Genomic DNA, 26630 nt, shown 5'->3' with positions numbered 1-26630 from the left:
CACACAACCTACACACTGAGCTATTCCTTAAAGGACCTACGCTACTTGTATAACACATTTTAGTTCTAATAGTGAGTTAGTTAAAATCCCTTCAATATTGATATACGATCCAATCGGCACAAGCCTATCCTCTACACACCAATACACACACACGATAAAGTGTTAGTATAGAGTATAAAGTGTTAGTGCAGTGCCCCAGGAAGTTTAGTAAATATACAGTAGCAGATGTAATTCTCTTGAAGGTTGGTTGCTTCTTCCAGTGCGTGTAGACTCTTTCCTAGAAACATGTAAATATTGTCAACATTGTGTGACAATTTCAAGTCCAGTAAAATAAATATGAGATGCCATCATGGATTGATTTATACTTTACAACATTTGCATTTTTATGTGTTATGTTCAGTTCAACATATCATATCAAACTAGGGTTTAAAGAAGGTGAAAGCCGCTATAGTTACTATTATTATTTCAGTCCTGTTATCTCAAGATTGATTTAGTTTTCTTCTTATCTCAGAATAACAAATTAATTTTCTCTGCATGATGGATTAACTGTCTTATCTCAAAAAACAATATTCATTTACTCAAATTACATGAACACTTCCAAATCTAACTAATGAACACATTGTATCAGGTTGTTTAATCCATACACGCAAACAAAAATGTCAAGTTGCAGTTTTGAGGGAGCTACATGCTCTAGATAGGCCTTGTGTCCAAATTTAGTACTTTAATACCTATGTAATACCTTTATTACTTCAGTTATGTGCTGTAACTTTTTCTTTGCATATAGTGGTTGTATCCACTGGTTGCCTGGCAACCACATACTTGTTTTTTGATTAGCTGCTGTATCACAGCAGCATGGTGGCCTGCACCTGCCTTTTTGGTTAACTGATGCATGGTTGCATCACACCAAGAGCATATAGAGTACACAAAGAGAAAAGAAAAGATGATGTCAAGGTACCAAATTCAACTCAAGACTGAAATTGTCAAGGGCATCAGGGAACTGACCCCAGAGGAGAGAAGGAAGGAGCTCAGGAGAGAGATGTTTAGAGAGTTGAGGGAAATGGAGATGGAGCGCAGAAAGAGAGCATCTCTGGAAGTGCTACAAAAGTGCAAGAATGAAAGAGAGGAAAGAGACAGAGAAACTGAGAGATGGAGAAGGCAGAAAGAAAAACATGAGGAGGAGAGGAGGAGGCAGGAGGCTAAACACAGAGAGGAGGAGGAGAGGAGGATGCAGGAGGCTAAACACAGAGAGAAGGAGGAGAGGAGGATGCAGGAGGCTAAACACAGAGAGGAGGAGGAGAGGAGGATGCAGGAGGCTAAACACAGAGAGGAGGAGGAGAGGAGGATGCAGGAGGCTAAACACAGAGAGGAGGAGGAGAGGAGGATGCAGGAAGCTAAACACAGAGAGGAGGAGGAGAGGAGGATGCAGGAGGCTAAACACAGAGAGGAGGAGGAGAAGAGGGGGCAGGAGGCTAAACACAGAGAGGAGGAGGAGAGGAGGATGCAGGAGGCTAAACACAGAGAGGAGGAGGAGGAGAGGAGGATGCAGGAGGCTAAACACAGAGAGGAGGAGAGGAGGGCAGATGAGCAAATGGTCCTGGAGAGACAAAAACAAGACCAACTGAAGATAGATAAGCTCCAGTGGAAATGGGTAATGATGGGGGAGGAGCCGGTCACAAGTCTTAAATTCAGTCTGAGTGATCTGGAAAAGGAACAGCAGAGGAGGCACAAGGAGGCTGAGCTTTGCCATCTGCAAAAAGTGGAAGACAAAGCCAGCTTGAAGTGCCTGACTTCTAAGCTGCAGGGCAAGGAGCAAAGTAAAAGAAAAACTCTGAGAGAGCAGAAAACAGACTGTGAGACTGTTGAAAAAGAGATCCACCCACACGGCTCCACCCACCCACCTTCTGCTGAAAAAGCAAGCCCCAAGACTGAAAGTATGTATCTCATTTGTATCCACTTGTTTCACATTGCGTTTTACTACTTATTTAATTCAGCAACTTTTTCTCTGCTCATCATCTTTTTCTTTCCCAGCAACAAAAGCAGCAAAATCCTACAAGTCCCTTCTGAGGGTACAGGAGAGACTGAGATTTGAGTTCTGGTTTGAGAAGCACCAGGACCAGAGAGAGAGGAAGAAGGAGGCTCACAGGCTCAAAGCTGAGAGGCGCTGCGCAAAGCAGGCTGCCTGCAAGGAGAGCCGCTGGAGCAATTTGTCTGAGCAGTTTGACTGCTACACCGAAGGATTCACCATGTCCAGAAACAGCATCCTCAAAAAATCCATCTTCTGAATGTAAATGTGAAAGGATGTTATTGATGTTAATGAGCTAGTATAATAAAACTGTGTTGCATTGAACCATTTAAGTTGTAGTTTTTGCATAGCACAGGTATTGGTTAATATGTGCTTAAATATACAATATATAATACAATATATAAGTGTTGGATTTTGATTACTTTGAAGTTGAATGGTTAAAGCAGCCCCATGAATACAGGATAGAGCAGAGTATTCAAAACTAAAAGGAAAGAGGCTCAAGTGTTCTGTCATTCCTGAGCTCAACAGACATTTCTTCAAATCTGACTGTGTTGCCACTGACATGTGGGGTCTGGAGTAGACTTCTCTGTCAGGGAAATAAAATTCAAACTTTTCACGTCATGCAAGTCATGAAGTGACTGTCAAAGTGAACCTCCAATATGTCACAGAGGAGGGTCAAAGTTGTTCAGTAAGTCGCAAGTAAGTCTCAAGTCTTAGCTGTGAAGTTCCAGGTCAAGTTTCAAGCCAAGAGAGCCTGGACAGCTAAGTCCACTTTAGCCATGACTCTGTGGATTGCATGTCAGTCTGTTGGTTGTTTATTCAGACTCTTCAGTCCAGACTTAAATATCTCAAAACTACTGGATGGTTTCCCATAAAATTTTGTAGAGATGTTCTTGGTCCTCAAAGGATAAATTTGAATGAATTTGATGATCCTCTTACTTTTCCTTTAGCACCACCAGCAGGTCAAAGTTTTCAATTATTGTGAGAAATATCTTTAAATCTACTGTATGATTTGGCTCTATATTTGGCTCAGATATTTGCAGTTGCTAGGTGATGAATCCTGACAACTCTGGTCATCATCTGACTTTTACTCCAGCGTCACCATGAGGTTGACTTGTGGCTTTGAATGTAATGGCCCAACAACTATTGGATGGATTGAAATGAAATTTACACACGTTCATGACCCCCTCACAATGTATGAATAATAATGATAAGTAACAACGAAGAGTGACAGTGTAGTAAATTTACAGAATAAATGAAAGAAAATTTGGAACTTTTGTTGTTTGTTGACCACAGCAGAGTCTTTACATCTGAATGTGGTAACGCAAGGTTTCCCTCTGGTCTGCACGGCCAAATGCATCTTTCCCTCCACTTTACGTAGCGTGATTGGCTGTTGTCGGATTGATATCTGTTGTCAGTAAAATGAAGAGCTATTTTTTTGCATGATTAACATGATTGTTGTTTATATCAGGTATTCCAACTCAAAAGGTTAAAGTCCATGTGAAGTCATGAGTCACTGGTATTAAAGTCATAAAAGTCTTTTTTTGATTTTATTAACTCCAAGTCATGTGACTCAAGTCCACACTTCATGTTGCATGACAGAAATAGACAGCTGAAGTGAAATAATATAATCAATAGGTGCAACTGAAAGTAGGTAAGTATCTCCAATAACAAAAATCCCTCTTCTTTGATAATACAGCAGGTGGTCTACTTAATAGTAATAATAATAATAATAATAATAATAATAATAATAATAATAATAATAATAATTTTAAAACAATGTTGCTTTACAAAGGCACAGTTTGATAATTCATGTGTAAAAATGAAATATTTCTCTTTATGACAATGGAAGTTGGATTCCTCCTACACTGAATCCACAGCAAATGATATAGAAATAAATTGATGAATTTTCACAGAGCAAAATGTTTTTGACTTGACTTGATTGTGACTTGAGGTGACAGGTGGTCTTTAGGACTCATCCTCAATCAGTTAAAGGATCATAAATATCTGTGTAACAAATTTCTAGATGTCGGGCCAATAGTTGAGATATCTTGCTGTGGAGTTGGATGGATCTATTGACTTATGTGTGTGTAAAATGACCATGGTACCACTATGTTCCTGCAGGACACACAATGCCTGTGTAGCAGGTGTTATGCACACGATGTGCACCTGGACTGTTTGCATCATATGCTCATGTTTTCTACATTTCTTAACTTTTGCTTCTCTTCTTCACAGAGTTGTGGGTTCTGTTTGTTGGGCTGCAAAGGAAAGCGGAAAGAAAAAAACTAATGAAACCTACAGCACTTTACAGCAGCAGTAGACAAATGGCCAAAATTAGAGTTTAAAATGGAAACACTGATTCATAGGTTTAGCTGTGGCCTGCCATATGTTTTACTACAATTTGTGCCTCATTTAATATTTAGCACAATATATTTTCCCCTATACTGTACTATTCTTGTATCTACCCAGGAGATCTCTCTGCGGGCTGGGAGCTGGCCGGCCTCTAGAGAAAGAGAGAGAGAGAGCCAGGGTCTATTTCAATTACTCCTAATGAAGCTTAATTAATGTAGAGGGCAGCCCTTTAAAAATAACGATTACTATTATAAATGTAAAAGAACTGAGAGAAGAATTTAGTATGAAAGCAAACTTTAGCTTCGTGATGGCACTGTAGAGCTCACTGGAAGTGTCAGCACAAATTCATAGCATATTTCAGCTCTCCACCTTGTCAGACCAGGTTTAAGTTTTGTTTCTGTGGCTTTATTAGTCATCTATAAATCTCTCTAAACTGACATGAACTACTCCTGTAATAAACTTAAGCTTGTTTGACTCCCTCACTCATAATCTTCAACCAGTAGCTAACATTTGCATCCAAAAGTCATTCATGTAAATGATACATGTATTATTTATATTAATACTACATTTATATTGCATACTTTTGATTATATTATGGGATTATGCTATTCAGGCATATTGTGTGTTTAATTATTGCATCACTATTATTGTTATCACTAACTTAATGAAGAGCAAATCAATTCATGAGAAGAAAACGTACTTTATGAATGAAAAGTCTTTATGAAAAGTACAGCATTGCAGCATTATAATATATATGTAAAACTATGGTCACACCATAGTTTTACACCATAGTTTTACACCATAGTAAAACTATGGTGTAGAGTTTTATGCTCCACCACTAATCGGAAGATTGGTGGTTCGATTCCCGGCTCCCCCAGTCTGCATGTTGATGTGTCCCTGGGCAAGATACTTAAGCCCAAATTGCTCCTGATGGCTGTGCCATCAGCGTATGAATGTGTGTGAATGGGTGAACGTGATTCATAGTGTAAAAGAAACTAGAAAACTAGAAAGGTGCTATACAAGTACAGTCCATTTACCATTTACCATTTACCAGTACACAAAGCCCAGCTCAGCAGAGATTGGGGAGTGACGATAATAACATAGATATGTTGTAGCCAAGCTTGCTTGATTATGACTCTAGCTAACATCTGTTACAGATGTATGCAGAAGCTGATGATTTGCGTAAGGATACAGAATGTTCCTCATATATTTGATCTGCTCTCTAGTATTAACAAAATAAAAATTTGATCACAAAAAAATACTCTAGCTCCCATTTAACATTTACAGAAAATATTGCAGGTGACAGTTTTTGTCTCTTGGGTGCAGTTTCTTGATATTGTTTTTTGTTAACCATGTGATTTTCTCAAACTCAGTTCCACTGATATCTTGTATTTCTTTTTGTTACAGTTGTCTGGCTCTGATTTTTTTCTTAAAACATACATTAAATTGCACCATCTTTAAAAAAAGAAGAGATGCAGACATCAGGGATAACAGGGAGAAATTTTTCCATTACTAGCATTAGAACCCCATAATGCATTACTCACTAATTCAATTACTGTTGTCAGGTAGGCTTAAAAAGATGAAATATGACAATGGAAAGGGATTCAAATCATGTAATTTTACTGCCTCTACCTAGGATGATGAATTTAGGGCAAGAAATCGCTCTCATAAAATGGATATTTAGTTCCACACTATTTCCTGGAAATCCTTCATGTTAGCCGTGTTAAATGACATAAAAAGAAATGAATGTAAAACACAGTGAAAAAATGTATTATTTGTACTACATTTTACATTTCTATTTGAATTGACACAAGGTCTTCAGACCATGTGTCAGAGAGCAAGTAATAACAATGTTGAAAGATTGAGGATTGTATGGCTGGTGCAGGTGGAGATGTTTTCCTTACATGAGGCTGCACACATGGGCATCAGGTTCTGTTTGGGTGATTTGATGAGACTATTCTGTACTCAGTTGACTACCTTTTAGCATATACACTAACATTTATGTGTATGTGTTTGTTTTTCCCTCAGGTCTGAGAAAGCAGGAGAAATTGCAACCATTCCTCTGACCAGGGTAAGACTCCATATTCCTTTTTGTGTGTTTGTGTTAGTGGGAAAGATGCCAGAATTCATTTATGAATTCTGAGGTACTCAGAATACTGAGTATTAAAGCATCTTGGATGAATGGGGAGAAAAAAAAGCATTTTGCCTTCAACTTCCTGTCACCTCCAGTGAATATATTACATATTTATAATAAAGGTTTGTTTAATAAGAGAACGCTTGCAAATGACATCAGAACATGTCAATGTCATTAAAGGTTTAAATGAATGTTTTAAATGCATTGTTGTGATACTCAACAAGTCCACAGTTTAGACGTGAGGAAGTATCTTGTTAGGTACTATCAAAGCGTTTCTGTTGCATTTTTGATATTCGTCACTCGTCGCTCTGTCGGAACAGTTCCACTTTAACAAATGTATCAGTCCACAGCAAGTCTGAGAGATGTGCTTCAAGACGCTCTGAGTCTTCTTTTTCCCCTTTCTCACGCTTAGTGAAGCGTAATCTCCATAGGCAGCTGTTCAAGTCACACAACTTTATTAACGTTATCTATAATGAACGATCAAAGCCTCTGGTTTCACTGAGTTTTCCAGTTTCACTATGTACATGTTGAGCTGCGGTGGGAGAAATCAAATACATTTTTTAAAAGAATTTTAAATGCAGTGTTCTTCTTCCTCTTCCTGCCTACTGCACTATCTTTGTCCATTGAATTGCTGGTATTAGTCAGTCTGACTGGTCACTCGCTGACCCCCCACCTCATAAATGGATGTGTTATAGTACTGATGCTGTAACACAGCAATACTGATACTTTCTCATAGGCACAGGCGGGCCCAGGCTGCATTTAGCACTTAATTAATTAAAAAGCCATTCTACGGTACATGTACGTGTGTTAAAGGCCTACGTGTTCTCTGAGAGCCTCATGCAGGGCCGGATAATAGTTTCTGCTGAAATCACCTGCTGTAACATATGATCAGCCTGTATTTGGACTCAATTACATAGGAAGCAGTGCATATACCTTGTTAACAACTTCTTGGGTTGCTAATGGAAACATGCAGCAATTAGCTGTAGTGGCTGGCCGGGCCTGGTTGACAAATTAATTGGTACTCAAAGATCATACAACAGAGCTAGCCTGGCTTGACCTCTTTAAAGGGTACTGTAGCTCAGGAAAAAACTGAACTAGGCAAGATTTTTATGTAAAAGTAAAAATCCACACATTGTATCAGCCTAATGCACAAAGTGAGGTTTGGCTGATGCAGGTGCAGCTCGCCCTCTGACTCCCTACATGTACAAGAAGTGATGGAGCCAAAGTTAACTTAGTGTGGAACACATTTGGATGGCTAGCTGAGAGTCTGCAGGTCCTCATTCCAACCGAAGTGGTGATTTCACTCATGAGCACAACTTCAAAGAGGGAGCTAATCAGTGGAAAAGTATCAGGTGCTCTTTGGTCTGAACAATAACCTCTGACCACAAGATCAGAGAGTGATGAAAAATGAATTAAACAGGTCCCCACTGCTAAAATTACATAAAGTGGCATATATACCACATATCAGTGGAACAAAAGTCATTTCAGCATCCTGTAATAAATAGATAGACAGACAGATAGATAGATAGATAGATAGATAGATAGATAGATAGATAGATAGATAGATAGATAGATAGATAGATAGATAGATAGATAGACAGACAGATTGAGCAGAGAGAGATGTCACAGAATTAGTTTAAACTTTACCTGTTGATGGTGCTAGAGGAAAAGTCAGAGGATTCATTCTCCGGGAATCAAACATTCCAGTCTGGGCCAAAGTGATGAACTGACCAACCAACAGACCAACACTGGCCATAGAGCCACGCTGCTAGCACTTTAACCGTGCGGTAACCTCAAATCTTAAATAGCTGTAAGATTTTCTAAAGTACAAACCCCTTCCTTCCTTCCTTCCTTCCTTCCTTATATGCTTCTCTCATTGTCAACATCCGCCTACATCCATCACCCTCCCCACCAATCCATGTAGATTATTAATGAACGTTACAGGGCGTACTCCTGGGTGGCTGAGCTGATCCAGGTGTTTATTGCCATCAGCGTCACTGTCTCTTTCCTGGTGATGGGATCTGCCATGAAGCACACCAGTAAGTATGTCACTCTGTCTTACTGAAAACTGCCACAGAGACAGTTAGATTTTAAGATAAAGTATTTTGTGTTATTTTTACTGTAGTAAAAAGTAGAAGTAGTAATGCTAATAACAGAAGAAGGCTGTGTAGTAGTAGTCAGATTAGCAGTGCATAGTGTTATGAGTACTTCAGACAGACTAAAAGTACAACAGTTCATTCAGGTATTAAGTCTTACAAGTGTAATGACTGACTGTTGTGTTTCTGTCCATCTCATTGTCGCAAGAAAAACAACAGTGTAGGTCTAAAATTCAGGCCAGCAAAAACGACTTATAGTTAGGTTTAGGCCATCTAGCGGCCGTAGTAATTATGAGCCAGGGAGGTGACGCAGTTCAAATGACTTCAATATAAGATGACTTGATGAGATGATTTTTTTGGTAGATGGTTAGATAGATAGTGGACTTTGCTGCAGTAGACCATTGTTCTCTTCCCGTTTCCAACCGCAAGTTGGGACATTTTTGATAAAAAAGGGAACGTTGTGGTGTTTACTGTTGCCATGACGATGAAGGATGCTAACTTTAAGGAAGTATAAACCACGTTCCAAGTGATTATTTTAACCCAAACAATGATCTTTCCCTAACTCTAGCCAAACCAGTCACCAACCAGACCTTAATCACAGTGTTGTCACATTTTAACATCATTATATTTTAACAGTGATTTGTAACAGTTTTGGAAAACTGGAGTGCATTACTACATCCTCTAGTAGGCATAAATGTAACTATGGGTCGTTTTTTCCCGCCTTAGTTTTATTCTGTCATTGTTTTATGAGGATGTGTTGTTTTGTCAGTTGATGGTCTGGTGAGCTCGTTGTGGAGCAGCAGACTGGAGTGGCTGTCTAAAGCCTGGGAGCGAAACCTGCCAAACAAACAGCACATCTGCTCAGCTAGAAGGTGAGTAGTCACAATGAGTGAGAGGGGAGTGAAAGCCAAGGGTTAGGTTTGGTGTTTCACCAGCACCACCAACCAAAAGACACAGTGTTTAATGGAAAATGGCAATGTAAAAGATCTGAAAGAGGACATGTAAGGGGGCACACTTTTTTGAGATCTGATGGCTTTGAGCATGTGGGTGGGTGCTAGGTTGTTGTGCCAGGTAGAAGTGACCAATGTTGGGTGTTGATACAGAAAGTAGCCAGTCTGAAGTAATTGATATAATTTAATTTAATTTCTTTTACTTATTGTATTTAATTATTTAATTTAATTTAATCAAATGTATTTTATTTAAATATATTTTTTTCAGTTAATTTAATATAATTTCATTTGTTTTAATAATTTCATTTAATAATTAATTGTATTTTTTTTGGTTATTTAACTTATATTTAATATAATTATTTAATGTTATATAATAAATTCAACTAAATATATTTAATTGAATTTGAATGTAATTATTTTATTTAGTTATTATTATGTTATTTATCAAAACTAATATAGTTGAGGAATTTAAATTAATGTAATAATTTGATTTAATTTAAAGTTATTTAATTTAATTTAATCCAATCAGATTGATTGCATTTAATCTATTGTATGTAATGTAATGTATTAAATTTACTCAAACTTAATTTTATTTAATTCAATTTATTTTATTTTATCTAATTTAACATTTATTTTATGTCATCTTAAATCTCATAATTGTATTTGAGTAAATTAATTGTAATAATCAAATGTATTAAATTTTATAGATTTTTTCTTGTAGTTTATTTAATTTTACTGAATTCAGTCTACTTTAATTGTATTTTATTTAATTTTATTGAATTTAATTACACCTATCCTTTAGTTTATTCTATTTAATATACTTTAATGTAATATACAGTGCTGCTTGAAAGTTTGTGAACCGTTTAGAATTTTCTGTATTTCTGCATAAATGTGACCTAAAACGTGATCAGATTGTCCTAAAACTAGATAAAGTGAACCCAATTAAACAAATGAGACAAAAAAATAAACTTATTCATTTATTTATTGAGGAAAATTATCCAATCTTACTTATTTGTGTGAGGCAAAAGTATGAGAACCCTTGCTTTCAGTAACTGGTGTGACTCAGTTTTGTAGCAGTAACTGTTTATCAGCCCTGCACATCAGCTTGGAGGAATTTCAGCCCAGTCCTCCTTACAGAACAGTCTCAACTCAGGGATGTTGGTGGGCTTCTTTGCATGAACTGCCTGCTTCAGGTCCTTCCACAGCATTTCTATTGGATTAAGGTCAGGACTTTGACTTGGCCATTCCAAAACATTATTTTTCTTCTGCTCTAACCACTCTTTGGTAGAACGACTTGTGTGTTTAGGGCCGTTGTCATGACCCACTTTCTGTTGAGCTTCAGTTCACTGACAGATACCTTGACATTTTCCTGTAGAATTTGCTGGTACAACTCAGAACTCACAGCTCCTTCAATGATTGCAAGCTGTCCTGGTCCAGAGGCAGCAAAGCAGCCCAAACCATGATACTATCACGACCATGTTTCACAGACGGGTTCAGGTTCTTAGGCTGGAATGCAGTGTTTGCTCATAACCAAACATAATGCTTCTCATTCAAGCTGAAAAGTTCGATTTTGGTCTCATCCATCCACAGGACATTGTTTCAATCACCTTCTGGCTTATCCACTTGGTCTTTAGCGACTCATAAACATTTACTGTAGCAACTGCAAGAGAGGCCTTTAGTTTCCTAGACGTTACCGTAGGGTCCCTTGTGGCCTCCCAAAGTATTACATGCCTGCTCTTGGTGTGATCTTTGTTGTTCAACCACTCCTGGTGTAAGAACAATGGTGTTGGATGTCTTCAATTTGGACATGATCTGCCTGACAGTCGACTGGTGGAGTCCAAACTCTTTAGAAATGGTTTTGTAACATTTTCCAGCCTGGTGAGCATCAACAACTCTTCCTCTAAGGTCCTCAGAAATCTCCTTTGTTCGAACCATGACACACTTCCACAAACCTGTGTTTTGAAGCTCAGACTTTGATAGTGAAGACCCAGATTTCTCTTCTTTAAATAAGGCAGGGCCTCCTAGACTCACATTTGATTGTCATCCAATTGATTAAAACACCCAACTCTAATTTCCCCTTCAAATGAATTGATAATCCTAGAGGTACTTTTGCCACGCACAAATATGTAACATTAGATCATTTTCTTCAATAAATAAACAAACGTAGTGAAAGGTTTTTGTCTCATTTGTTTAACTGATGTCTCTTAATCTAGTTTTAGGACTTGAATGGAAATCCGATCACGTTTTAGGTCATATTTATGCAGAAAGAGTGCAAATTCTAAAGGGTTCACAAACTTTCAAGCAGCACTGTGTTTCCACAAAAGTCAGTCAAACTAATTTCACAGTCTGTTTATTGCCAGCTACTCGCTTTGTCTCTGCCTACTACTCGCTTTGTCGCCTTACTAGTTTATTATTTAATCTGCAGTGTAGAAGAAGAGCGTCCATGCATGACATATAATTCAGCTGAAACAGTTCTCAGATGTTTACTTTGACTAATTAAATTGATTTTATGCTCCTCATCTATTTTTCTCTCTTCCAGCGTGGCGAAAGGATTCATGTCACTGCTTGGATTTAGTGTCATCTTTATCGTGTCAGTGTGTGATCCCAGGGTAAATGACTCACACACACATTAATGGTAGTGACTAGGAAAATGAAGATTGATGATAATGAACTGTTGGTCTGCAATTCTGCTACTCACTGTTTTCTCTATCCTTCAGGGTTTTGTTGTCATGTTGGACAAAGTTGTGTCATTCTCCCTCAACACTGAGGTGGGACTGTTTGTCTTCATCATGCTGAGAGAATCCAGAGAAGATCGATTCCAGTGAGTACTTTTCCAAATTCATCTGTCATGTTTAGGGGTTGAGAGATATGAGTATGTTTGAAGTCAGTGAGTAGATATTCATTAAGCTTCATTTTGTTTTGTTTTGCAAAAAACATATAATCTATTGCTGTAATTACTAGTTCTGCTACTACTGCTGCAGCTTTCATACTTCCTGAATAACCTTGTCATAGTAACCTCATTTTGACCCACACAGAAGCTACAGCTTTAATCAATGTGCTCATTTGTTTTGTTATGACAGCTCTGTCATAATACAACATAATACAACATAACACATCGAGCATATTAAGTTTTAGATTAAATCCAATCAAAATATTATGAAAAGCAATAATAGCACATGAGCACATCTCATAATTTGCGTACTATTTTATAGAAGATTAAAAATGCCTAAATAAAAACAAATCAAACAATGAAATAAGGTGAAATACAATACAATTTAGTATAAGAATTTCATTTTTATGTATGTATTTATTGTGTCAGATGTGAAATGGAAAGCATACGTCAAAAGGACAATTATTAAGCTTTTTTCTTTACAACTGAATTCATTATTTTTCATTGTGACATGAATTTCGATGCCACAACAAACCCTCGTCTCTCTGAAGTCCCTGTTTGAGAGTGGAGAGAAATGAACCTCCCAAATGGTTGGGACCCTTCCCAGTGGTGGAATGACCGACCTGCATGTCTATTCCATATCCCCTAAATATGTCCAACATAAACCACAATGCAGATCTGTTCAATTGGTGGTTTACAGTATTTGTAAATTGTCTGACTTTATATTGCAGTCAGTGGGTAACCTTTCAGAAGAAAAGTGGAAAGAATGACTCAAGGTTACTTCCCTCATTTCCCGTCAGTTCGCGTATTGTTCTGTGTGGTTTCCGTTCTTTTAATGTTGAGGTGGCTGCCATGGAAACATCTACCATATGTTCTCCATGCTCCTCAGCTCTTGTGCAGCCTCCTGTACATCCTCAACGGTCTGTGGACCGGTGCTCCAGTGGATTTGAATCCTCATGAACAGAGTTTGGAAGCAAATGCCTTTCTCTTTGAGCACTTTTTTAATTCCCCTGTAGGCTCTGCACTTCTCCATCACGTCAAAGGCATAATCATGGTCTAAGAAAATCTGCATGTTACTTGTGTGAACTTTCTTCTTCCAAGCCAACTTCAGGATGGTTTCTCTAACATCAAACTGCAGAAAGTTTATAATGATGGACCTTGGAGTAGCATTGGGTCCTGGCTTCTGTGTCAGAGCTCTATGAGCGCGTTGAATTTGGAGACTCTGTAGTCACATTTTCCACAAACTTAATCATCAAGTCGCCCTCGTAGTCCTCAGGTACATCCGAATGTTGTTTCTTCTAGATCTGCTTTCCAGATCGATCATTTTTTCCTGCAGCCTGTGTTGTTCTTCCAGCAGACTTAGCAGGCCTCTTTGGTTACAGTGCTGCATGCTTCCACATCTGAAATGCACTCCTCCGCCTCAGTGATAGCCTGTTCTTGGGCTTGGAGTGTCGCCCCGGTTAAGCTTGTGTTTTAGCGCTGTCAGCTCTTCCCTCAAGTCCTTCCTTAAATCCCCCTTAAGCTCAGAAATAGCCATGTATACATCTTTTTTAAAGTCTCAGAGGTCTTTAGAGATAGACGACATTTCATGGAGCAGCTCATCTCCAGGCTCAGTGGCTTCTTTTCTGCTAGCTAGCACAACGCCATTTTCCTCGGTGGGCTCCATTATATCTGTTTTCGACGATAATTGTTTAATTACCCGCTTATTGGTACTCTTCTGACCTCTCTATGATTTCCCCCTACTCATTTCTGTCCCCTCAAAGTTTGCAAGTTAAAATTTTCAAGAAGGGGGTTGTTTTTAGGACCGATTGAGTCAGAGTAAATAACTATCCCAAGCATAGCTTCACTGGAAGTCCCCACATGCGCACATTTTCAAGTTGATTGTGATTTGTAAAGGGGAAAATGCATGCATTCATACGTGCACACAGTTTTATAAATCTGGTTATTTTTTGGCCATTTTCAGCTTTTGTGTACATGTGAACCTTTGATTTGGATTCTATGCACTGTTTTACAAATGAGGTCCTCGGTGAGGTTTAAGATGTTAAAAAAGAATCACTGGACAACATCAATTAACAAAAGAATCTGTTTGGTTAGTTTCATGCTCTCTGAATCTGCTTTGCAATGATCTACAGCAACCAAGGTTTAACAGCATTGAAAGCTTGTCTCTTTCTCCTTGTCTTCCAGACACCTTTCAGTCCCTCTCCCAGTAGGTGACTGTGTTTTCAGCCTCACTTGGCTGCTCCCCACGTACTTCCTGTTTGCAGTAACCTATGATGTCCTGCAGACCCTGGCAGACGTGGCTCATTACCTGCCTCTCTACAGTCACAGTCAGAGGCCATACAACCACAGCTACAGCCTGACAGGGAGCTCAGCATCGGCCAATCTCTCCGTCCTGCTCTGATCCGCAAGCAGCAAGTTAAGAGATGGACCGATAGGACTTGATATTGCCAAAAATTAGACGCTTAGCAAGTGCTTTTTATCATGTATTCAAGCTTATTATACAATTTGAAAACTTGAAACGTACACATGATTTGCTTTTGGCAGCCATTACTGTGCTACACTTCAGCGTGGCCAGTAATGTAAATTCTTGTGCAGGGAACGCTTTTTTGTTACCTTGTTCAACCATAGTGGCCATCCCTACTATACAAACTATACTCTTTTTTTTTTAAATCCCCAAAAAACAGAAACACTCTCATGTGCCAAAGGATCTCCCACCAGACACTAGTGACCAGATGTATAAATGATGCATAAGCACAATATCTCTAACTCCATCCTTTATGTAGACGTACTCATCAAAGTAATTGCTGAGATCTCAGAAAGAAACAACACTAAAACTGCTCCAACGGGGAAACAAACACAATCAGACAGGCTGTTAACAAGCCAACAGTTCTGCACAGGCTGTAAACTATGATGGGTGGTCACAATGGACACATTCTACTGTTCACTTTCATTTCCTCCTCAGATAAATTGGACATGCTTTGGGTTGAATACCTGTGTGCTCGTATCATTGCTCATGTTTGTTGCCTCGTTAGACCACAATGTTAACGCCTTCTGACAACAGTTACTTTGGTGAGTGTTAAAACTGATAGAATCGATGACTTGAAATTAAAACTGAAGTTGCAATAAATCTTACTTTTCCTTTAAGTTGAACTACTATTGTGTAATAAATTTGGTCAATATTTGTATCGACATTAGAGCAGTATTCTTGCTGTATTGAAGTTTTCAGTTTTCATTTTATGCTTTATCATGATGATAAAGATGCACAGACATCACTGTGTTTTACAGATGTGATGAATTAATACTAACATGGGCACACCTGCATAAACAACAGTTAGCCCCACCAGATTCCTGGTTCAACTCTGGAATTTGGTTCCAGTTGAACAGGAATATTGGTGATATTTTTCTTCTACCACACTGTTGTATTCAATCACAGATCTATTGTATTGATATGCAATCAATTGATCAAGGGCATGTCTACATCTGTTTACAGTATGGCTAACTGGGAATGACAATTCTCCAAACGTGCACAATTTCACAGTGACTTGAGATTTATATAACATAATGCATGTGTGTATGCATGGCATATATTTTTTTAAAAATTGATATTTGTCTGCATTTTAGTCTTGAACCTACACAGAGTTTTATACATCTGGCCCCTGGTGTTGTAGAGCTCTAACTTTTTTTTAATCAACTGTTATTTGTTTAGATGGAAATGTATATTATAATTTTCACCAAAGCTATATTCTCATGAGATTAGGAAATTTAAAATTACTGCTTACGAACATTTTCAAGCAGTCCCTAAAAGGACCCACACCCTCATCATCTTATTTTAACCATCAGTTGTCATCAAAAACTAAACCATAAATACAGTAGTGAACTCTAATGTAATTCTAATGCTATTCCTCTTAATTATTTGAATTTACCAACCACTGGGTCACTTTCAGTCTCATTACTGTTTGTTCTCATCAAATCCTATAAATAAAAATCAATAATTGAGCTCATTTCTGCAACACAGAGGGTCTACTAACTCTACAGTACAACCTGAGACCTAAAGGTTCATTTAGGAGATGAGAATCCAAATGGGTTCAACTTCCCTTCATGTGAAGGGGAAAAAAATCCCTCCCACTTGAAATGATCCCTGCTGTGGGAACATACAATGAGAATGAAGCATGCTTATTTAGTTTCACATAGTAGTTTGCTGTGCACCACAGAAAGCACCAGCATGAGGGAGGGAGGTTCAAGCTCTTTGAATGTTTTATTGATTTATTAAAGCCCCTGAAGTTGATGATTTCTTTGTGTTCTGACATGAATAAATATCTGTTAACATGGAATTATGATTGTCATTAACATCAGTTACTCCATGGTGTTCTCCACACGGTATTTCTACACACACACACACACACATACACAAATAAAAACTCAAAACTCTTATCAAAATATATTTTATTCTGGACTTTTGTTTCACTGATCTGACTTAAATGATAACAGATCGATGTGATGCGGAAAAAAACAAACAAAAAAAAACAAAAACAAAGGCTTTGAGACCCCATGGGAGAGATGCTGCTGGGCTGACATGATGCTCTGTTATGGCGGCACAGATAAAGGCTGACTCAGCAACTTTGGCCAATCAAATAAAATAAAATGAAAAAAAGATCACTGAACTGTGTGGCACAGACTTAAGGATGACATGAACGCATCAGTCATTGAGATATCTTTTTGGATTTTGTTACCGTTGGCTGAAGTGCTTTAAATACAGGAAGGAGAAAACAAAGGGAGCTCAGTGGGAACACATGAAATCTCAGCTAGTCCATTAGTAAAAATTTCCAATTTACTACAGGGGATACAGAAGAAGTCAGTCTACTCAACGGGCTGATTTGAAGGCAAATGTTGTGTTTTTGCGTCTTGCAGGTCAAGTACGGAATTATATTTGTTCAATTTGAGTGCACAATTCAACATTTTGAGCACATCATTTATTTTTGGAGAGAGCACTTCCTTACTTCCTTAATGATCAATGATCCTACTAACGATTGGTTTGGAGACATTAAACTGTAAACAAGTGTCTAAGGGTTTAAGGGTTCACAGAGCAGGGAATCTGTGAGGCCAAATTAATAAAACCAAGAGAGCAGTTATCGTGGACAGACTTTTATCTGCTCAAATTTAATTATTCTTTACATGATGAAAATGTTTCTACAAAATATAGTTCATGTTTCTTGCTTAAAATGTGCCATTGCGCACTCAAAATTGTGACACAAATATAATTCCATACTAGACCACAGAGATTATATCTGCTTCCAGAGCAACTTTCTCCTCAAAACATCTGTATGACACCCAACTTTAGCAATGAAAAAAGGGGGGCAGAAAAATTCCCCAGAGTCTTGGCTTGATTGAAAAATTACAATTTTATTCAATTTTAAGATTCACTTTTTTTTTTGAATTGTCTTTCTGTGTAAGCCAAGAGGAGTTTCAGGAGAAAATAATTTTCTCCCTTGCACATTTTGGGACAATGTTTCCCAAAAAGATTCAAGCAAAAGAAAAAGTAAAACATGTCTTTATTAAAACATAGACAAATTTAGTGGTAATTTTCTCCTGGGAAATCCCTCCCAGTCAAGGTGCCTTCAGAATGACAGCTCAGCTCAGTGAGCTTTACATTACAGGGTCAACCTTTACTATCTGCAATAGCATCAAAGTATGAAAACAAAATCTTTCAATTTATAGAACATGTAAATTAACACTGCCAATAAATCATCAATTCACATTTTTCAAATCTACAAAGAAATTACAAAAATGTAACTTTAAATTTTTTCTTTAAAAGAGTATAAAATGTCTTGTCAGTGGGGAACGTCAGAATAAAATTTGAGCAGAACTTGGGTGGTGAAGAACCAAGAATGAGGGTGAAAGGGTAGATGAATTCAAATGTCTGTTTTACTGTTTTTAATTCACCAAGACTGTCATGTTGTGGGGGTAAAAGACTGTACATTTGACCCTTAGCTACTGTAAGTCTTGCGTGTCTGGTTTGTTTATTTCCTTCAAAACAACATACATGTAGTTAAGTTTTCCCCCCACATTGTGAAAAGTAATCAAAACAGACAAAAACTAAAATGTTCCCATATTGCGTTAATGTTGGATCTGCTTTCGCGCTTGGTTCCCAAAAGTGTACTTGTGAAAATTCAATTCTCATTTGTTGCATTTACACTGGAATGAGACGTTTTTTTGATGTATATCTGTCTCAACAAATGTTCGCCTGTTTGACAAACAGCCCCTCCCTCCACTCCGCGCCAGAGAAATTTGGGTGGCCATGTTATTAAAAATAGTAAAAAAGACAAATTAAAAATCTAGAGTTTCAATTATAAAAATATTTTATAGGGACAGAGCTACTTTAACATCATTAAAGTTATTGTTTAAATTAAACCTCAAAGAGGGCAGAGCCAAGAGATCAGGGTTTTCTAAAGCAAGTTAGCATGCTGGCAAATTTGAATGACAAAGCCAGAACTTTGGTCAAAAAGAAAAAAAAAATTAAAATTCATTCATTCATTCATGACCACGGTAATTGTGACACATATATGGCTATTCTGAAGTTGGGAAAATTAGCTAGCTAAGCCAATTAGCTTAGAACAGCTGGCTGTGTCCTAAAATGCTCCCTGTTTACTATGTAGTGCACTAATACTTACTTTCTGCCACTTTATTTGGGTATCCAAATTCTGAATGTCCAAAATGATTATTTATGCTCTATTTAGCACCTTCACAAAAGTAGCATATTCACTACTTTTTGCTAACAATCTCATTTGACAGACACTGAAATTAATCATATTACTATACCTGTCAGTGACGCAAAATGATGATTCAATCCAAAATCTTAATTCACTGTCACTATGGAGTTAATAATTGAGTCTCTATTATATAGGAAATAGCAGATGAGGGAGTGATTTCAGACACATCTTCATGCCACATTCCTGTACATAATTATGAACAGCCGAGTGGAATAAACTGTTCAGTCTCCTAGTTGTAATTCAGAGTCAGAGATATGGTCGTAAAATAGCTGCTATATTAAATCTAATATCAACACTAATATAGTCTATTCAGCTAACAAGAAAGAACCATTAAACTATGTGTATTTGGTTTCACTTGTTAACAAACCACCACAAATGTGTAACACAAGCTACAAAGTTGATTTAGGCTATTTGAGTAACACCTGAACACTCCAGGTTGAAATAACAGCAAGTTCTTTAGTTCTTCCAGTTCTGCCATGATTGTGTGAATGCATTAACAGAGCAAAGCTTTAGAGTCTAATATAAGCTACTTCCTCTGTTACTCGGGAGATTTTTCTTTGGCTTTGCCCTCTGTGGTTTAACTCAGTATTTCTGCATCCGGAGCATCTACCTCTGAGAATATTACATCTCCAGAAACTAAAAATAGCACAACAATTTTAATGGGATGATCAGCTGACATTTTTTTACTGCCACACTTCAGGGCACATCATGCATGTTTAATGATTTGAGGCCTTTGAGGATGTCAATGAATCAGATTAGAAATATTTGAAATCTGCCAAATGATGAACTCACCAAAGCCTTACTCAGCAATGTAAAGGAGGACACTATTCAGAGTTATTTATGTACATCTGTATGTGGGTAAAAAGAGCTGCTAGAGAACCTACTGGCTGAGTGTGTGATTTGAGATGGGACCTGACTTGCTGTTGCATCTTTATCTAAAACACAGAACAGCATTGGACATTCAGCGAAGTGGAGGGAACAGTCAGCTTCTTGCCAGTCAGACAGATAACCGCTATGGCTGAAGAGTCCAGAGAGAAGAACTGTGGATAAATCCATCTAGATCAAATAGTGCACAAAGGAACTGTTTTTAAAGCATCTAGATGTACATCATCAGTGTCATGTGCCCAGGTGGATGTACACGGGTGATCCAGAATATGTCCTCTGGAAAAAGACAACACCTGAATTACTGCATTTCAAGGTTAACTTCAGAAACCATTACTGAAATACATGGAGAAAAAGCCTTTAGGTTTGCCACATTGGTTTGAAATCATGACAAGGACAGTGTTTTTGAGAACTGTTTGGTGTGCATGTCCAAGTAGGTACGTACTTCTCCACTTAATAAAACTCTGACCTGACCGAGCCCTGCCCCCTCCCCCAAAGATAAAAAATATAAAAACATTGAAACAAGAGATCCGAAATTTAAAAAAACTAAGTGCCATCCTATTTTATGGTGGTGAAGTTGATATGTCTGCACAATGAGATCCAACTAGTAACAAAGATCAACACTTTTTTCATTGTTTTTCATTTTGATGACAATGAGCATGGTTTAAAGATCAAAAAAAGCAAAATAGCTTCCAAATTTTGGTACATATACGGATCTGTAACTTTTTTTTTGTCTATCAGTTTTTTTCTTTTTTTCACTGCGTCCCTTCTGCATCTCTGTTAGAGTCTGCACAGATAGAGAGGGGCGTGTCCATCCGCCCGTTTATCCGTCCGTCTGTCCGTCCATCCGTCCATCTGTTCATCCCTGTGTCTGGACCTGCTGTGTCGGGTGCTTGCTTGCTTCCTGTTCCTGTTTCCTGCTTCCTGTCTCTGTCAGTGGGCGGGGCCATAGTCGTAAGCGTGAGCAGTACGCAGGGCAGGCAGGGACAGTCATTTGGCTATGTACACATTCATGGTCGGTCCATGGCTTCCAACAGCAGCACTATTTCCGAAGGTCTAGTACACACACCTGGGAAAGAGGAGGAAAAAGTTCTGTCTCAGTTCTTCACATTGATTTATTCCAAATTAAACGTAGATATATGGAGCTAAAGTGCTTGACTTACAGATCCGTCTGATGCACTGGCTCCCACTTTGTCCCCTGCTGCATTCCAGCAAACCTCGAAGATTCCACCCGTCCCTCTGTAACTGTGGACTAAGGCGCCTGTCTGCAGACACAAGAGACGGAGAAAGAAAGCATTAACGGAGAGTAAATTGAGGGGCATGCAGGCAACTTCCAGGAAATCTATTATTTTTATGTAAATTTCTTTCATGATGAATTTTTTTGCTCCCTTTTTGCTGCATTTTGACCAACAACTCAAACCAAGGTGTGCATAATATACAAAAGACCACAGCAGGAGCCTTAAAGCCACATTGATTTTCTTTGGCCACCTGGGGGCAGCAGAATAAGCTGTAAACAACACTGACACCTTAGTAGCGAGGTTGTCCCCGTCTCTCCTCTGCTCCACTCTGTCTGTCTTTGTGTTATGGATGTAGAAATAGCTGAAGGTCTGTCAACCCTGAATCCATGAATCCTACTTTGCAAATTAGTTTATTGAAGAACGCTTATTTTAACACTTTAATATCCTAAAATTAGAAGTGTAATAAAAACTAAGACAGGATTGTTACGCCTATTTCCACTTTTATTTGAATACAAATACAAATCATTTTGCTGCCTAAACAAATACAGACACAAATACAAATACTGGGCTCTCTGCACATCCCTGACAGCAACAGTGTTTGGATCTCTGGCAGTGAGGTCCACAAGCACACCTGCAATTACCGCTTAATGCTATATGGTACCCCCAAAGAAAACAAAACAGGGATCTTCAAGATCGTTACTTTAAGGCAAACTCATTAGCAAACATTTACCAACTTATACATTCAACTGACAGAGCAATGCCAGTATTTATCTGGAGTTGTGTTTCTGACCACCTGACACCAGAGCTAAACTTAAGCTCTGGTTTTGTCTCACTAACTCCTGAGAAAAATATCTGACTCTTGCTAGTTGCTAGAGGTTCCCATTTGTACCAGCCAGCTAGTCACTATCTTTGTGTCAAAGCCACTTAATGGGCAGGTAGCACTGTGGTTTTATCAGAGCAGAAGTGCAGCTGTAAGCTGCAAACTGACCTAGAAGAATTCAGGTTAAAAGGGTGCACATGCTGTTGTGAAGTGTGCACAAATACACTCCTATACACACTGTCAGTCCTATTGTCTTCCTACCTGTGTATTCCAGATGTGCACACATTTGTCAAAGGACCCACTGGCCAAATGCCGACCGTCAGGGCTGAAAGCCACACTGTAGACTGGCTCCTGGTGTTTGGTCAGCGTATGGATACAGATGCCTCTCTCCACGTCCCAAAGACGAACTGTTGAGTCAAACGATGCACTGTGGAAGTAGGAGACATGAACAAACAGGTTACAGAGGTGCTGCTGTTCAATCTGGACATATAACAGTGCAAGAAGGATGACTCAAATATAGCTTTATTTTACAAGGTTAACAACCACATTCAGCTTACTGGGACAAAGAAAATAAGAAAATCAGAAATTGCTGAGTACTGATCCACATGTAACAGCTAATATCAAGTTTTATATATATTACAGCTATGGCTACATAGGATGTAGCAACCCTAACATTTAGATTTCAAATGTAAGGTGTATGTTTAACTGTTTGCCACACAGACTTTCTGAAATGCTGACTAAATATACTTGGAATTGCAATTTCAAAGCCCTCTTACAGTGCATGAAAAATTGATAAGGGAGTTATGAATGTTTAAATTCTCAACATGTATGGACTGCAACATTTTGACAACTTTTTACCTCACATTATGCAACATGTTAATACACATTTTAACCACTGTCTGTTATTAGTTAAAACTGACCAACTGTGACCTGGGAAATATATGTGGAATTTCCTGTCTCCCTACTAACACTATTCAAGTGACAAAATGGCTGCCCTAAGGGAAACTATGTTTGGTTCATTTTCAATACAGTTAAAAGTTTTGTTATAAAGTCTTTCATTAAAGCACACCAGTAAAAAAGCAGATATTTTTTCTTATGGAAGAAAGAATGTATGTATGTATTCATATACAGACTACAACTTTTTTCTCTCTCTTTTAAGCCTAGTCTCTACCCCAAAACAGGCTAAGCACTTGAAAAGACACAATTTGCAATTATTTGTTAGCTAGCTAACAAGCCAGTAGGCTAACCGAGTAAAGCGAAGGCTGTGCTGCGAGCTAAAAAGCTGGAGTGTACTCATTTCCTTTTTAGCTATCTAACTAGCATTACATTGCTGCTGCTGTGTTGGAGTAACTTGTTCCAGCTTTACACAGTACACACACACCTGGCTAGCATGAGGTTAGCGCTGGGATTATTGGTTCCAGGGCCGGTGGGACTCCATTTGATGGTGTAGATTTCTTTACTGTGGGCTTGGAGGTCATGGACACATGAGTCCTGCTTCATACTCCAGATCTGAAAACACACAGAACCCCAAAGAAAAAGTCAGCAACTTTGTCCTTCAGTTTATTTCACCATTATATCACAGGTGCACAAGTGTTACAGCACTTGTAGGCACATTAGCTTGCACAAGTACTCCCAGTAAATACAGTTATTTGACCACTTTGTCATCATCGGTATCTGACCAACTGAGAATCTTCATATTTGTGAGTTTCTGCCTCCTTCCTAACACCATTCAAGTGACAATTTGAGGATAACATCTTTAATTGAAGCACGTAAGAGCAGAGAAAAAAATTAAGTTGAGCATTTGTTTTAGTTTAGCATTATAGTTCATTTTAAGGTCTATGTTTGAAATCTCTCAAGTTTAAGGGTCATTTTCAGGGCTGAAAAGAATCAGTTCTCAGTTATCATAAATCATTACTGTCATTATGGCTTAGTGCTTTCATGTCAAGGGTAGCAGGTGATATTAATAACACAAGATCTCCAATATTTCAGCAGGTTTAGCCCTATTCACCTTCAACGTCATGTCGTCTGAGCAGGAGGCTAGCAGGTTCCCTGTGGGATCCCACTTGATTGCATTTACTTCATTCTGGAGAGAAAGAAGAGAGAGATGAAGTACACAACTAGTGAAAGTATTATTAATAACTTGCATTCATGTCCTCGCCTACACAAAATGAATGAATGAATGAATGAATGAATGAATGAATGAATGTGCATTTACATTTATCTCAAGTCCAAACATGGGCAGTTAAAACCTTGGGAGAAATCTTTACCTGACAGCAAAGAAAAGAACTCTTTACTTCAACAAGGGTAGACTAAATATTACAAACACCTCTAAAATGACCATTAATCTGCTTGAACCCCTCTCTAAAACAGTTTGAAACAAAGCAACCAGCCAAAACAATTCACCACCACCTATGAGGGCCTTCAGCTAAGAGTTGAACATAACTGATTCTCACTTCTTTGAGCACCACAGTTCTCTCATTTGATTTCAGCACAAGATATTACTTTATAGTTTCACTGTGGAAATCTCTTGCCTCCCACCAGTTATTAAATATCAGTCACAGTCTGTTAACTCAACCAGACAAAAGAACTGTCTGAGTTACCTCCCAATCCAACAAACACTTGGATTCCAAATCGCTTTTCTTAGCCAGTATGTATACAGTGTCTAGGTATTATAATTAAATCTCCATATACTTCTCAGCTCCTCTCTTTAATCAGCTCAAGATCCTATCAATTTTAGCATAAACAATTACCAAACTTGAGTTTATTATTTTCAAAAGTTTGCATTAGCCTGTTTCGCTTTCCTTGTAACTGTTATGTACTTGACCTTCTGTAACTCACATATACACTGCAGGTTTTTGTACAGCCCTGCATAAAAAAGCTCCAAAGATGGACTTTCCATGAACTTTCCTTTCACATAGCAGAGCACAATGGGGATGGAAGGTTATTGCCTGATCTGAGTTTCCAATATTGCAATACATGGCTTAATGTTAGCCACTATTTTCATAGCCAAGTGTTGTGCAATACAATATATCATCCCATTTAATCAAGCATGCACTTAAGAGATCCCAGAAGCCAGAAGTTTGTTATGTATGTACAGTATATATGGTTATATATAGCCTTCATCTCTCCAAGGTTCTACATACCATTAAAGATTTAGGTTGAAGGTAATGCAAAAAAATTGCAAAATGATCAATAAATTCTTCTTAAGGGCATTTGAATTAACCATAATGCTAAATTTATACTTATAAACACACTCATCCAAATCTTATTCAGACCAGGTTAAGGTTAAACTCTTTTCATTCTGCTATGGGTGCTTTAAGTCATACACACACCTATCAATGTGTTGGAACCAAACACACACACAAACACACACACACCCCTTACCGTGTGTCCCTGGAATGTTTTTATGGGTCTGTCTTGTCCCAGTTTACAGACGTGGATACACATGTCTGTACTACAAGAGGCGAATGTATTGTTGCTTTGCCAGTCCACGTCTAGTGCTGGAGCTGTGGGAGGCAGACAGATGGAGCAGTTAGCAGATAAACTGTGAGACTGTGTGAGAAGAGTAGAGTGGTGAAGATGTTTGTATACCTGAATGGAAGGGAAACTGCTGTTTGGCTTCTCCTGTGTGGGCATCCCATATGATTGTTGTCTGGCAGGACACATGTGCATGTACAGTTAGTGCTAACAAAGACGATCTTTGCCTATTTACTCAAATGTTTCATGAGAAATCACGCTACAAGTTAGTCAATATTTGGATTGATTTATGGTCATGATGGTATACCTTGTCTACTCCTGCACTAAGGATGAAATTGCCTTTTTTATTCCACTTAAGGGCAAAGATTGGACCTTTGTGTTGGCCAAGTGTACTGGCCAGGTTGCCTGCAGGACAGAACACACAGAAAAGGAACAAAATCTGAGTAACAACAACAGAAAGCCATAAAGGGTCTAAATAACATAAAATGAGTAAACTTACACAGCACCCAAACAAACTGACCCAGCCACAGTACATGAACATGCCTCTAGGTGGCAGCATTGTTCAAGGATATAACTTAGCCATGTGGCATACAGGAAACACTACACTACAATCTATTATTATTGTTTCCACAGCAACATTGATGTTCATTTTTTAATACTTATATATTTGTAAGGAAATACACTTTTACATTACATTTTCATAAATTTGAAAAATAATGGCCCTCCCAATTTTTGATAATGCAGTTTCCTTAGAAATGAATGAATTGAAGTCAGCTTACCATCCTTCGTCCATATTCTAGCAAAGCCATCATATGAGCCTGTTGCTAACAGCGTGCCCTCGCTCTGTCAGAGAGAAAGACAGAAAGAGAGAGAGAGGAGTATAAGGAGTGTAAGCATGTCTCAGAGTGTGTGTGCCAGTGAGACAAATCCAATTTAGAGAAGTTTACAGTTCCACGTCCTCTTTTTTAAGAGTGCAGGCTGAATGAACATAGTTATATTTG

General features: G+C 38.2%; 3 protein-coding genes across 5 annotated transcripts in view; 2 read left to right on the top strand and 1 right to left on the bottom strand.

Annotated features, from left to right (window-relative positions):
• The window catches only part of si:ch211-51h4.2 (uncharacterized), an 87121-nt gene extending 70345 nt beyond the window's left edge, over positions 1-16776 (top strand). For both annotated transcript variants that reach the window (XM_067597942.1, XM_067597941.1), the window contains 6 exons: positions 6404-6446; positions 8434-8548; positions 9375-9477; positions 12095-12164; positions 12273-12376; positions 14630-16776. In XM_067597942.1, the coding sequence (XP_067454043.1) occupies positions 6404-6446; positions 8434-8548; positions 9375-9477; positions 12095-12164; positions 12273-12376; positions 14630-14846 (652 nt within the window). In that variant the 3' untranslated portion in view covers positions 14847-16776. The remainder of the gene's footprint in view (positions 1-6403; positions 6447-8433; positions 8549-9374; positions 9478-12094; positions 12165-12272; positions 12377-14629) is intronic.
• On the top strand, positions 786-2355 carry LOC137188477 (golgin subfamily A member 6-like protein 22). The gene is made up of 2 exons (XM_067598143.1): positions 786-1931; positions 2029-2355. The coding sequence occupies exons 1-2, from the start codon at positions 890-892 to the stop codon at positions 2280-2282; spliced, it is 1296 nt and encodes a 431-aa protein (XP_067454244.1). The 5' UTR covers positions 786-889; the 3' UTR covers positions 2283-2355.
• A 1201-nt stretch (positions 16777-17977) lies between the features above and the next one.
• Positions 17978-26630, bottom strand: part of tbl1xr1a (TBL1X/Y related 1a) — a 51308-nt gene continuing 42655 nt past the window's right edge. For both annotated transcript variants that reach the window (XM_067597943.1, XM_067597944.1), the window contains exons 8-16: positions 26409-26472; positions 25937-26034; positions 25744-25804; positions 25537-25658; positions 24161-24235; positions 23534-23661; positions 22414-22579; positions 21258-21359; positions 17978-21163 (exon numbers count right to left, since the gene is read on the bottom strand). In XM_067597943.1, coding sequence (XP_067454044.1) covers positions 21137-21163; positions 21258-21359; positions 22414-22579; positions 23534-23661; positions 24161-24235; positions 25537-25658; positions 25744-25804; positions 25937-26034; positions 26409-26472 — 843 coding nt within the window. In that variant the 3' untranslated portion in view covers positions 17978-21136. The remainder of the gene's footprint in view (positions 21164-21257; positions 21360-22413; positions 22580-23533; positions 23662-24160; positions 24236-25536; positions 25659-25743; positions 25805-25936; positions 26035-26408; positions 26473-26630) is intronic.

This window comes from Thunnus thynnus, chromosome 8, assembly GCF_963924715.1.
Source record: "Thunnus thynnus chromosome 8, fThuThy2.1, whole genome shotgun sequence".
NCBI classification, from domain to species: domain Eukaryota; kingdom Metazoa; phylum Chordata; class Actinopteri; order Scombriformes; family Scombridae; genus Thunnus; species Thunnus thynnus.
This window is presented reverse-complemented; position numbering and strand designations above follow the sequence as displayed.

Excerpts from the sequence above, each read along its gene's own strand:
- LOC137188477 (XM_067598143.1), top strand. The coding sequence starts at position 890 with ATGGTTGCATCACACCAAGAGCATATAGAGTACACAAAGAGAAAAGAA. Across the intron at positions 1,932-2,028 it reads AGCAAGCCCCAAGACTGAAA|CAACAAAAGCAGCAAAATCC; the intron begins GTATGTATCTCA and ends TTTCTTTCCCAG.